At 41.7% G+C, this 13,673-nt stretch overlaps 1 protein-coding gene across 1 annotated transcript; it reads left to right on the forward strand.

Annotated features, from left to right (window-relative positions):
• The first annotated feature begins 292 nt into the window (after positions 1 to 292).
• Positions 293 to 12,586, forward strand: sap130a (Sin3A associated protein 130 a). The gene is made up of 21 exons (XM_084922065.1): positions 293 to 423; positions 1,797 to 1,924; positions 2,002 to 2,276; positions 2,724 to 2,891; positions 2,976 to 3,072; positions 3,261 to 3,373; positions 3,481 to 3,605; positions 3,736 to 3,883; positions 3,968 to 4,058; positions 4,156 to 4,260; positions 4,476 to 4,617; positions 5,084 to 5,199; positions 5,315 to 5,602; positions 5,688 to 5,862; positions 6,450 to 6,545; positions 6,628 to 6,989; positions 7,075 to 7,320; positions 7,411 to 7,536; positions 9,800 to 9,903; positions 10,128 to 10,241; positions 11,437 to 12,586. Exons 2-21 carry the CDS (start codon positions 1,813 to 1,815, stop codon positions 11,593 to 11,595), a joined length of 3,162 nt encoding a protein of 1,053 aa, XP_084778191.1. The 5' UTR covers positions 293 to 423; positions 1,797 to 1,812; the 3' UTR covers positions 11,596 to 12,586.
• The last annotated feature ends 1,087 nt before the right edge of the window (positions 12,587 to 13,673 follow it).

Below are 13,673 nucleotides of genomic sequence, written 5' to 3' on the forward strand. Positions count from 1 at the left end.
TTTCTTTGAATTAATTACTTTCTGTGCGGATATTTCATTGCTGTTGAAGCATAGACAGCATCAAGTGGCCTTTAGAGGAACTGCAGTTTTTTGCACTTCCGCCTTGGCTTCCTTTTTTCGGAGGTTCCCACTTGGCTCCAAAGTGAGCTCGATTGCGTCCGTCGATCACGTGACTAGAGTGTCTTAGCGTCCCCCCTAACAACCGCCTACCTCCTTCAGCCCGTTGTACCGCTTTATGACGCTAAAAACATTTCTATTGGCCAGCGATCGAGCAGTCCCTTCTCTGGTTGGTTGAATGTAGAAAGTAGGTGCAGTCCTTTCTCAGCGGTCTTCCGGCTTGCATTTTGAGAGTGAAAAAAAGAAAAGACGAATGGAAAAATTGTAATCCACAAAACGAGCATTGCCCAGCAACTCATCGATACGGTAAAGTTTGCGCGCACACAACAGCCTTTTTGTCCTTTTAGCTGTAGGAGGTTTGTGCCGCTGTACTCTGTAGAAAGTTCAGGATTTGGCATGAAAAGCAGGTTAGCGGGGCTAGCGCTTCCAGTGTTAGCATGCTGCTAGGTGGGATAGCTGCCCAATGAGGCAGCTTTTCGGTTTTAGGGTTACAGAGGCTAAAACAGCCACCACGGTGGATAGTATCTGACTGAGCTGAAAACGGGTGTGATTCTAGTTGAAAGGCCTTTTCTGTGCATGCTTGTTAACGTCATATTTGGTGCGCATCGACTCAGTTTGCTGTCTGTCATACGATACCGACTACATAATGTCAAACAAAGGTACTGAAGCCGTTCAATCCTTTTCAGACACTCAAATACAGCTTTTTCTGTGATTTTAAACAGCTCTTAATTTCATGGACACGTCCTCTGCCCTCCGTCTGTCCGTTTTACGTTCCCGCGCTGCATGTGAAGGGTTAATCTACATGGCTTTTGTTGTTGTTGAGGTCCTCGGACTGGATCGTCAAGAGCAGAGGTTTTCAAATATTTTGTGACCAAAGGGTGAGCTAAAATTTCACGACACACTTGTATTTATACCAGGGGAAAATAATCTATGTTCAGGTCGGGAATTTAACCCCATCCCGGGATACTTAAGCTAACCCTGTGTGGTATTCAGGGCTTACAGTCTCACGTTGTCTGTACGTAGCTACAATAATTAACTTTAATAATTGGATGTTTTAGTATTTTCAGTAAGAGTGAAGAGAGTCTGTATCCATAACTATGCAAAGCACGTCCATAATGAACAGTTATGCCGTTATTTAAGATATTTGTGTCATAAATATATTTCATTTTTAAATCGTAGTAGGCATACAGCGGCTGTATGGAAAAAAGCCTATTAGAAACTGAACTGTACTGTGCAAAAAGTCTTGACACATTGGGAAATGGGTGCAGAAATTATTTGAAACATGCAAACATACATGGAAATGCAGTACATAAGGCCAAAACGGAGTTTGTGCAATTCTAACGAGCTTGCATTCATAACGTTTTGTATTCATAATTACATTAATTTTCAAAACATCCTCCATGACTGAGCCTCCATTGTGTTTTACAAATGGCGGTGGAAACTCATTTTTGAACCTCTTTCCTCACCTCCCGTTATATCCAAAACAATTTGACCCCAAAAATCTCACTTTTGGATTAATAACTCCATTAGACCAGTTGTCACAGATTTTCAGTCAGTTTCTTGTGTAATTTGGCAAATCTGGCATTCCTCAGCCTTTTCTCCCTGTTTCCTATGATGCCTATGGTAGTGTTTTTAACTTTGTCATATCCTGTGTGCATCTGCTTTGCATCCTGTTTTAGATCATAAATAGTTAAAATGAGCTCCCAGCAATTCCCCCGACACGGGCTGCCTGCTTCCAGTGGGGGAGCACCTCAGATCCCAGCACCTGGAAACCTGGTGCCTGTCAATCAACCGTCAAACGCTTCAGGTAACATTTAATCACACAAAAACGGCAGAGAAGATGTAAGTGTGTAGTTGATGTCTAATCAAGTTGTTTTTCCTCAGGTGGAGGTGGTGGAGATGCAGACAGCAGTCGGGATGGTGACCACGGTCAGCATGATCATCCACCTGCCGGTGGCGGGGGAACCTCGACTTTCAGAGATGAAAAGCAAGAGACCATGGTGGTCAGACCATACCCACAAGTACAGACGCAGCTCGGCCAGCCTCCAGCTGCCACCCAAAACGTGGCCATTCAGCCCGGCACACCTGCGACCTTACCCACCCCCTCTGTCCAGCTCCCACAGGGCCAGCCTGCAGTGCTTACTGAAAGCCAGATGAAGGTGACCTTTAAGTCTCTGTTTGAGTTTCTATAAACGTAACCATCTCCAAAGTAAAAGGAACATAATTTGCTCTCTTATATTGGCAAAGTTTTCTGAGTGTAGACAGTGTTCAACGTAATATGTTCCCCCCTGGTCTCAGTTTTTGCAATTCCTGAAAATAATAAGACGCCAATTTTCCTTATATTTTAAAAAGTATGTTATTGTAGACTAAGTTACCCAACAATAACTTAAAAAAGTTAAAATTAGCTCTGAAGTACCTAAAGGTTCAGTAAAACTCTGATCTGTGGGGGGAAAATGTTATGCTGTAGACAGGAATCTCATCATAGGATATTTCTTTTTTTACTTGAGCTTGAACTTTTCACCCGGGCTGTCTGAATCTGATCATCTAGCTTGTATTATTTGTTAAAACAAACAGATGTTAATTTTTTTTAAATTTGTCTTTTTCAGGCGGTCTTGAAGTCACCAATGCCAAGTCGTCTTATTGCTCCAGCACCAGCTTCCAACCAGGCTCATATGCCCATACCCCCCAAGGTGCCTGGTCACATAACAGTCACCATCGAGAGCAGCATCGCTACCACCCCGTCTATCCCTGTGGCAACCATCAGTGGTCAGCAGGTGAGTCTTTTCTACATTTGCTTTTAATGTTTGTCTTTTTCCTGCTGATAACTAAAGACCTGTACTACTTTCTTGGTGTTTAAGGGTCACTCAAGCAACGTGCACCTGATGCCGAACTTTCAGATCATCAGGACCCCTGCTGCAGTTCCTCAGCAGTCCTTCCCACCACACTTGCCTCGAGGTATATAGCGAGGAAGACTCCTGTGGGAGTACCTTTAGTGCAGCTTTGGGAAACGAGTACTTGTAAATGATCTGTCAAAGAGAAAGTAAAAGTTAGATGCAGACTGATTTGGACAGTCATCTCCTAAATGTTGTCGACAGTATGTCAGGCTTGCATTTTGATGGATTGCTGTATTTTCTGTCCTGCAGGGGCTGCTGCAGCAGCTGTTATGTCCAGCTCCAAAACTGTCTTGCGGCCAGCCACTGGAGCGAGCGCTGGCACTGCCCAGCCGACAGTGCCGCACATCATTCACCAGATTCAGGTGCCCTGCAGAACTTTAAAGAAATAAGAATATTCATGTTAGTTATGTAGAAGCACAGAGTATAAGGCTGCTGCTGTGTTTTTTTTTTTTTTCCATACTGTCCACAGTCCCGATCTCCTGCAACAACCTCTACAGCTGTCCTCCCAACTGTGGTGGCTCCCATCTCAGTGACTAGAACTCAATCTCCAGTTATCAGCCAGACAGTCTCACACTCTCCAGAGGTGATACATGGGTAAGAAAAGATGAAGTCTGAGATCGTTCAGTATGTTCTTAGCCAAGTTTGTTCGCAGTTTAGTGCTACTTGTTTACTTTGCATTTTTGAAGAGGTCATATTTATCTATTTATTTATTTTACTATTTCAGGCGTCCAGCAATGACCATTCACCCCCCTCCACCTGCTGTCAGCATCCAGAGGCCTCAGGGGACCCGTGACACAGCCACACGGATCACTTTGCCATCACACCCTGCAGTCGGAGCTCAGAAGCCCCAGCCTCCGCACACAATGACACAGGTTACTACTCTTGATGATGCACTGCAAAAATATGCAATATTTATTTTGCATAATAACTAAAATCTTGCCTTTTTTTCCACACAGAAATCCATATTCAGTAATGTGACACCAGTAGCTGCAGCAACTGTGGCACCAATAGTTGCCACGAACACTGTGCCATCAACAACCACAATAGGTATCAGCTTTTATCTTGATTAGTTATGCGTCAGCATGTCAAAATCTTTGTAATGTTACTAAAGAAGAAGCTGAAATCTTGTTTCATTTCTGTTTAGGCGCTGTGACACACACCCAAATGACGAGTAGCACGATTGTCACCATGACAATGGCCTCACACTCTTCTCATGCTACAGCAGTGACCACCTCCACCATCCCTGTTGGTATGTTGACTCTTTGGCCTCGTTCATGCAACATTCATTTTTGTGCTGCTGCCTTTTTAAATGACATGGAACAGAACAAGCTGCGTGTTTACAACTTGGAAGTAATGAAATATTATTTCTAGTGCATGCACATCCCTACATATGCTATCATATGTATATGCTTTCATTATTAGCATGTAGCTTTTCTTAACAGTCTTCTGGGGTGTTGTTCACAGCTAAAGTGGTCCCTCAGCCTATTGCCCATTCTTCACCCCGTGTTCAGCCTGACTACCCAGGAGAGAGAGCCAACCTCATCCCCATCCCTGGCCACAGGTCTTCTCCCAACCCTGTCACCATGGAAGCCCGCAGCGACAATAGGTGAGCTCACTGTGCTGGGGAATTTAGTCTGATCATATGATGGGGTATTACACAGTTGTATCAAAAATCTGTGCGCTTTCCTCTTATTTCCTCTAAAGTTGTGGAATTAATCAAAGTTTAATTTCAGTTGAAATTTTTGGCCAATTAGAAAACAAGTTGTGTCACATTGTGTTTTCCATTTTACCTTTCAGCATATCCTCTTTATTGTTCTCCCTCCATAAAACTTCCAATTCAAACTAAGCTATAGGGAAAAAAATTTGTTCCCCTTTTTTTTTTGAAAATGTATTTTTGAACATTTGAAGAAAAATATATTAATCAAAAGTATTAAATATATTAAATATCTCTTTAAGTCTGGACCAGCATGTGGCAATGATCCAGATCACAAGAGTTTAAAGTATAAAAACATCACAGACAATAAAGACAACCAATCCAATCTTGTTTTAATTCTTGTTTCTTTCTTGTTAAGACCTTCTGTACCAGTGCAGTTCCAGTATTTCCTGCCTGCCTACTCTTCGTCATACCCTCTGACACATACCTACACCCCTATTAGCAGCTCTGTGTCCACCATCCGCCAGTACCCCGGTAAGCACTTGCTATAGTCCCAGTGTCTGCTCATTATTGGAAGGACTTAAGTCTAGTTTAGTGTAATGTAGAGCCTGGGATTTGAAAAATCTTTTACCCTTTTGTGCTCTCTAAGTTACTCCTCAAGCTCCGAGTTCAGCGTTGCCAGCTCAAGCTGGAGTGGGCGTGGCGACCACTGTGCACCTGAACCACATGCAGCTGATGGCAGTGGACCGCATCGGTCTGCCGTCTGCACAGATCAGCACCCAGGGGATCCAGCAAGCACCGATCGCAGCGCAGGGCATTCAGCCTGCATCGATAGGCGTTCAGGGTTTGCACACGTCTGCGTCAATCACCACACAGGGAATACAGCAGGCGCCGGTCACTCAACAGCAGCAGCAGCCGCAGTCTGAAGCAAAGCCTGGTAGTTACTTAGATCATACCAAATAGCATGGTCTCTGAGTCTTTTACTGAAATTTGTTTGTAATTAATGTTTTTTTTAAATTCAGGGGTTGTTTTGGCTGATGGCTTTGTAGCAAGCCCCATTAGCAGCACCTTCAGCACGACCCAGCCGGTAGCCACCATGGTGCAGGCGCACACCCAGGGGGGAGGAGTGGGAGGAGCTCCCACACTGGTCTCCTCCCCAAGACCGAGTATTCTCCGCAAGAAGCCCGCCAATGAAACGTGAGTATAACACGTGAAGCAGGGTTTTGCAGTATCTTGTTTTTCTAAAATTTTGGCTTACATTTCACTCTTAGTTAGTTTCAATTTGAATAATATCACCACATAAATAAAAAGCTGTATGAAATATAGTAAAATGACTCTATTGAGTAAAATAGCTCAATAAATTCAATAAAGCAAAATAAATATGGAGAATGCTGAGACATTTTGCAGGGTAGAAATAAAACTGAGATGAATACACAGATGATTCCCTACTAGAGAGATGGCTAGTTTTGAAACCAAAACAGGAAAAGTCGCAAACTCACCAACTTATTCTAACCAGAGTAAACAAACTAAAGGTTTGAAAAAGCACTGAACTGAATATTTTCAAGCTTATATATAAAACATGGTGAGAGTAAAGGAGTGAGGGAGAAACACAGAAGCATCGTTGTTGGAGATTTTCAGTAATCGCTCTAAACGCAGGATTACTTTCACACGCTGATCAACAGCTCTGAATCCACAGTGTCAAAATATCCATGTCAAACCATATCAAACTTCCAATTCCAGGAAAATAGTTTAATGTTTTCTTTTCTACGCTTCCCCTTTCTCAGGTGTGTTCGTAAGAACCTGATCCCCGCCCAGACTGAAGCCAGTACTGGGAGAATTGACAGCGGCGTGAGAGGAGCGGGATCGCCTCGGCCCGCTGGGTGAGCTTGTGTCTCATTTGTTACATGCGTGTTCACTTCCTGTTCTGTGTCAGTGATGTAACGGGTTTTGTTCATCCATCAGAGTGAAGCCCAAAGCTGAGGTGCACATGGCAGTGGCCCCTCCTGTCATAGCTACAGTAGAAGCATTGCCTTCTCAGGGCGGAGAGCAGCAGGCGGTGTCCTCGAACACCCAGCACCTCGCTCAAGCCATCCCCACCATGCTGGCTACACCCGGCCCCGTGCCTCCCTCACAGCCCTCCACTGTCCTGTCCTCCTTGCCGGCTGCCATGGCCGTGACTCCCCCTGTCCCGGCCTCGATGGCCAACACTGTGGCTTCCCCCACCCAGCCGGCTGCCAGCAGCACTCCAGCATGTGCCACGAGCTCTGTCTGCCCAGATGTGAAAATCAAGCAGGAAGTGGAAGCGATGGACACCTCTCAGCCAGGTGACGAACATGTTTGTGCTCCAAATGTTAAAGGTCATCTTTATAGAAAATATAAATAAAAACTAACATGCAGGCTTCCCCTTAGATCCCAACACGAGTATGTCAGCGGCCCCAGCCCTCACCACACAGACGTCCACCCTGAGCACCCCAGCCACAGGCGATCTGATCCCTGGAGCCTCCCCGAGAAAGAAGCCCCGCAAACAGCAGCATGTCATTTCCACAGAGGAGAGCGAGATGGTCGAGACTAACAGCACGGATGAGGAGAAGACCCCAGGCAGGCCCATCACCGGCAGGGCCGAGAGACGGGAATCTCCACCAAGGGAGTATGTCGGTATGTAAACTGATCATGGCGGTGTCGATGATGATGGTGATGTTTCCTGTCTGCACTATTAGTTTTGTAACACCTGTTTCTATGTTGAAGATGAAGAAGGAGTGCGCTACGTGCCGGTGAAGCCTCGCCCACCTATTACACTTTTGCGGCACTATCGTAACCCCTGGAAAGCTGCTTATCACCATTTCCAGAGGTACAGCGACATCCGGGTCAAAGGTGAGTGTGTTACTGGCTGCAAACAAAAATATTTAATATTTCATACCAGCAGCAGATTTTTCAGTAACTGAAAAGGTGGGTTGCTTTTTAATTTCACAGTAGATTCTTATATGTGTGGTAAATATTGATGGACATTTTTGTAAACTTTTGTGCAGCTGTATGATTAATTGGTCAGTAATTGAAATCTTTATTATTTAACGCAATTATCCATTAATGCATCAAACATGCAGATCCTGAACTCAAAAACAGAGTTGAAAACATGGCTATTAAAGGTATTTACTTTAATTACTATTATAATTCAAATGAGAACCAAAAAAAAGAAAAACAGAGGTAAGGGTGATGGGTGACACAGTCACCCGGTGGAGAGTTAGGCCATGATCAGGGACTGTTTTTGACCTTAAAGGCCACACAGAGATGAACAATACATTATAATTGTACTTAATAATATCACTGATGATAGAATAAATAAATAGATTTTAGGTAGATGCTTGTGCATTCTTAAAGTCTTATATGTTGAATTGAACTGAGTATGTCATCTGTTCAAAGCTTCTCCCAGTCAGGGCTCCAATTCTGTCTTATTGTACATATTGTTATTAGCACAAACACTTTAAAGGTGATAATTTAGGACTTTAGCAATAATACAGACAACAATGTAGTTAAACAACTTACAGTTGGTTTTATTGGAAATTAACTTTAAGCTGTTAGGCCCCCAGGGGTTTTCTGAGCTTTCTGCTCGAAAATGAAATGACCAAAATAGTATTTCTCTGCAATTACAAACTCCGTGTAAACAGTCTTGGCATCAAAATAAAGCTAACACTTGTGAGATGTCATCAGACGTGTAAATATTACTGCAGATGTTACTATGGCAAAGTTGCTGTGACTCAAACATAGAAAAATTTGATGTTTTTATATCCCTCGTCTACTTTTTTATTGCTATTTTATAGCATATAACACCTTTGAAAATATGCTTCAGTTCACATTTAACTCCATAAAATCATAAATCAAAATATGGATATTACCTGTCCACAGATTCATGGTGACGTAACTGCTCTTTTAACTGTTTGGTGTCTTTGCTTTGTTTGGTGTTTCTAGAAATGGTTTATATGAGATTTTAGCTGAGATTCAGAGGTTTCTGTGGAAACTACTCATGTCGGCACTTATATTTCTGACCTCGTGTTGTAACTGATTAAACGTGATCTCCTCCCTTTTGCCCCCATATTTGGGGGTGTTGGGTGCTTAACTAGTTAAAAAACACAAACAAACATCTGTCTCCTATTTTTTGTGTCACATAGGAAAGAAGCATCAATATCTAATGAAAAGACTTATTAGTTTGGTCTTGCTGTGTATCATTGTGGTGTTTGGTGCAGTTTTCTTGTTTTGTGGGGTTGTTGTTGTTTTGTTTTTTTTCAAGTGGAGATGAATATCTCTAACAAGTTGATTTGTTCACATTTGCAAATCTTAATTTTTAAGAGAAATGTATATATTTTTTGAGTTTGTGCAATATGCATATAGTGTACAGTTTCATTTTTCAGTATTTGTCTGTGGGGCATTTTTCTATGTTTTAACAAATGTTTTTTACATGGCCTTACAGAGGTGATGCTAAGGGAAACATGCATTTTAAAAAAAAAAATAATAATAATAATAATAATATTTTTTTTGGTAATGTGCTGGAAAAGCTTGAAAATTGACCTTGAAAGTGCTTAAAAAGTGCTTGAATTTGACCCTGAAAAATGCGTGCAAACCCTGAAAAGCTCATTAATGTGAAAACACTGTTATAAATAAAGATAAATCATTACACATAAAAGACACTGATTTAAATTGCAGGTAAGTCATAACCATTTGTTTATCTTGACACAAGTTGAACTAAACATCAAGTGAGTTTAGAGTTTGAGGGGTTGAGCAAAAATGCACTGTTATGCTTCTGAATCATGCAAGACAAAATCAATTCAGTTCAATTCAGTTTTATTTATACTGTGCCAAATCACAACAACAGTCACCTCAAGGCGCTTTATATTGTAAGGCAGACCCTACAATAATACCAAATATGCAATAAGAGTAAACAAATTCCTTTTGTTTGTATCATAATCTTAATTTTATCATTTAAAAAAAAAAGAAAAGCCAAAATCAAATAAAATGTTATAACCGTAATTGAGGTTAAAATTAAAAAACAGAGAGGAGCGATCAGTGAAGTGTTTGAAAGGCTTGTGTTGAATCTTCTTTGTCGTTTTCCTCGGTTTAATTCTGCTTTTCGTTAATGTTTCAGAAGAGAAGAAGGGCTCTTTGCAGGATATGGCCAATCAGAGAGGAGTGGCATGCAGAGCACAAGGCTGGAAGATTCACCTGTGTGCGGCACAGCTCAGGCAGCTGGTGGGTGCTGACCTCCAGACCTTTATTATATTGGCCCAGTTAATATAGTTTTGTCTTTAAATTGGGGGAAAACAGTGCTTAAAGTGAGCTTCTGTTTTTAAAAAGAAATGTAACCAATTAAAAAATTGTTACAATATTTCAGTGTGACTTTGCATTTCAGTTCAGAGACTTTTACGCTCTTTAACAAGCAGATTTTTTTTTTTTTTTTATCGCTTGCTCTGCAGTCGAGTTTGGAGCATGATGTGTACAGCCGCCTCTCCACCCTTCAGGAGGGTCTGATTCCAAAGAAGAGGGCCGGCGCAGATGATGACCTTCACCGAATTAACGAACTAATACAGGTGAGGTTGTTGCTGCACATTAAAAATAAAGGTTTCACTGCTCAGGTTATGCAAATTTAAAAAAAAATCAGTATTTCCTAAGTTATACATGTGGGGTGGGCAGTTTAAAGAACTTCAGGACTTCTTTTAAGATGTTTAGTAAATAGATAATTAAAACCTCAGCGGAGAAAAAAAGACTAAACAGGAATGAAAACATGAAGAACGGTGCGAATAAAAACAGCATACCTGTGATCTGTTTAATGCCAGACTCTCACTGTCATTAGCAAAGTTAATGACAAAGCAAAGTTCAGTGCTTCACCCTCCAAAATACACTCATTTGGTTATAAACCATGTGGATACAAATTTTATTGCTTATTGGGTGAGTCCGCCTGCCCTGGTCCAGTGATGATGCTGAGTTGGTTATAGAAGAATATTGTGTCTCTCTGAATCCAGTTCACTTTTTAGAGGCGATTTGGTTTTGTCAACTTGTCTGAATTTCTCCTTAAAGTTTCGAATAACACAGCTTATGAACCCACAATGTAAAGCACCTGAAAAGTGAAGCTCTGCCGTTTTTATACTAAAAACAAACCAATGTTCTCTCTGCTTTTTTCTCTGTGTCGTCAGCAGCAAAAACATGTTTAAAACTAAAGTAAAATTGATTTCAAAGTCCAAAAATTTAAGCCCTGGACATTTTCTAAAATCACACAGTGGGGCAAACTGGAGCTTTTGGCAGGCCATTTCTGGCCCCCGGGCCTTATGTTTGACACCTCCACTATAAACACAGACTTGGCTCGCTATGATCCTAGTGACAGCAGATAGCCCTCATATGGTCATATGTTTATGTGTAACACAGCTGTTCAATGGCCAGCCAATCAAATTAAGCTTCGCTTTAAGGGGGAGGAGACTGAACTGAGGGGCGGGACAAGGCCCAGTGTAAGATACATATGGATTATTTTTAGCTGTAATCATGCAAAGCTGCTCTGGAGTCCAAGAATAGAAGTATTGGCTGGAAATGAGTATAACAGATCCTCTTTAACACAGATTGGGCTTCTGAGTTTTGTAAACTGCTGCTTTTTTTCTTCTTCTATAGTTTGTTCATGTAGTTCCTTTTTGTTCTTGTTAGGCAGGCTGGAAAAAGCCCCACAGCTTCTCTCTTTCAGGTACATGTAATGTTAGTAATGAGTTTAGCAAACTCAATCAGTACATTTCTCCTCAGGGTAACATGCAGCGCTGTAAACTGGTGATGGACCAGGTGACCGAGGCCAGAGACACCATGATGAAAGTGCTCGACCACAAGGAGAAGGTCCTGAAGCTGCTCAACAAGAACGGCACAGTCAAGAAGTCCTCCAAACTGAAGCGCAAAGAACGGGCGTAAGAGCGACCTCCCCATCTGCCAAGAAACCGCTGCCGTTCCCACCGTCTCTCTCTCCGTGTAGGGGTGAAGGAGCTGCTCAGAGTTTTGGTGCTATGATTTGCTGCATACAATCACACGCACCCTCCATATCTGTGGGCACAGAGAAGAGCAACAGGACGGCTTCGAGGAACAGGAGCTGGTTCTCGTTCAAAACACAGGAACATTGTAGGTTGTTAGAGTGGCCACTTGATGGCCACCGTGTTTTGTTTTGCCCCCTTCCCCTTTCTTTTAATGTATGGAAACCCCCCCCAAAAAAGATCCTTGTTACTAACTTAGTTTCTGCCTCTTGTAAGACTTTTGGCACATTGTGTATCTGTGATATTTGGCTCTAAAAAGAGGTGCAAGGTGAGTTATCCAACGGAGCCGGTCAGAATCATTCAAAAGGACTCCTTTAGCAAACTGTAAACGGACTAATCTCAGTCGTGCTCTTTTCATCAGTCTGTGCCTTTATTTTGTCAGTGTACATGAGATGGACCGGGCCGAGCTGCTCCACACGCTCTCCAGATGCTGTTAAAATGTCATTTAAAGAAAAGTGTCAGGTCGCTTCTACTGCTTCCTTTTTTAAAAAAAAAAATCCAGCAGCTTCATTTGTTTAAAGAGAAAACAAAAAAAGATCTTTTATCAGCCACAATTTAGGTGTAATCTAAAAATCCGGATATGAGAAAATATTTCAAACTGCCATCAAAACTTCACTTAATCTGGAATAAAGAGAGCGGCTGTGCTCGTGTGAACAGCAGACTGAATTCATGTAAATCACTGTAAATGTGCTTCTGTTTTTCCATCGACCTCGTTCTTTTCCAGTTTTGTACTCGATGAAACGTTTTGTGTGCTGTGTGACGTGCCGCTTTGTGCTGCAGAGTGTACGAGCTGAAGTGAGCCTGAAACATCCAGACCTTGTACATTGTTTTTGTCTGTGTAATTATAGTAAAGATACTGAAAACAATACAAGTTCTGCTCTTATTTTTGAGTTTTCATCCTGCTAATTGTGTCCGTATATAAAAACATTTCACAGCTTTATATAAATATGAGTGGATTAGGAAATTATTCTGACTCAGATGGAATCACAGGTTGAGGATGAGCCTGGTAGCAAAATGTTCTACCTGGTTTTAAGCAGGTAGAACATTTTGATCTCTTTACACAGTGAGACTTGCAGTGGGTGTAAAACGGATGTAGTTTCAGTTTGTAACTGAAACTCACCCTCCCTGCCTGTACTCCAGTGTTTGAACGTTGCGCTTCAAACTGTACTACAAACCAGGAACTGATACTTGTTGTACTAATTCATATGCAATTAATTAATTAGCATATGTTCAGCATTCAGTGTGCATATTATAGAAATATGACTATGTTCTTGCATTTTTGCAAATCTCTAAAATTAGAAACATCCTGCATCAGAATATTATTGAAAAACTAGTTCAGCCATTTATTATTTGTAGGCTGGATGCTGTAATTCAATATTATCAGGTTGTCCTAAAAGACTTCCTGATAGGCCTTCAGATTATCAGTTTGGATTTGGGAGACAGACACCCTCTTTACTTTTAAGATTAGGCATAAAAAATATATATATATATATATATATTTTTATAAAGCTTATAGTTAGGGCTGGATCAGGTGGTAATTAGTTATTATTAACCTCGGGTTCTCTTTGTCCTGTCTTCCTCACCTCACCCCCAGCCTGTTACAGCCGATGGCCGCCCCTCCCTGAGCCTGCTTCTGCCAGAGGTTTCTTCCTGTTAACAGGGGGTTTTTCTTCCCACCGTCACCAAGTACTACATGAAAAATCTGATTCAGTCCCACGTGTCACTTAATTTGGCCACATGTTGATGCAGCTGAATTTCTTCCTTTATTTTGGTTTTTGCTTCTGGAATAATCTGACCTGTCTGTTTTTATTCGCCTTCTTTTATCTTCAGGCTGAGCCCAGTCATTCCCTTTTACTGCATGCTGTTTTACAACATAATTGCCTGTGATACATCACGTGTTGGCACGTATTTGACCCATGACAACAGCGTTTTTATCAATCAGGAAAAGTTATTGTCACTGGC

Source organism: Perissodus microlepis, chromosome 23 (assembly GCF_051167445.1).
Source record: "Perissodus microlepis isolate ML-2025 ecotype Zambia chromosome 23, ASM5116744v1, whole genome shotgun sequence".
Taxonomy (NCBI): Eukaryota; Metazoa; Chordata; class Actinopteri; order Cichliformes; family Cichlidae; genus Perissodus; species Perissodus microlepis.

Coding starts and splice junctions, on each gene's coding strand:
- sap130a (XM_084922065.1), top strand. CDS start 1,813: ATGAGCTCCCAGCAATTCCCCCGACACGGGCTGCCTGCTTCCAGTGGG. Junction 2,277..2,723: donor TTACTGAAAGCCAGATGAAG/GTGACCTTTAAG, acceptor TGTCTTTTTCAG/GCGGTCTTGAAGTCACCAAT. Junction 2,892..2,975: donor CAACCATCAGTGGTCAGCAG/GTGAGTCTTTTC, acceptor TTGGTGTTTAAG/GGTCACTCAAGCAACGTGCA.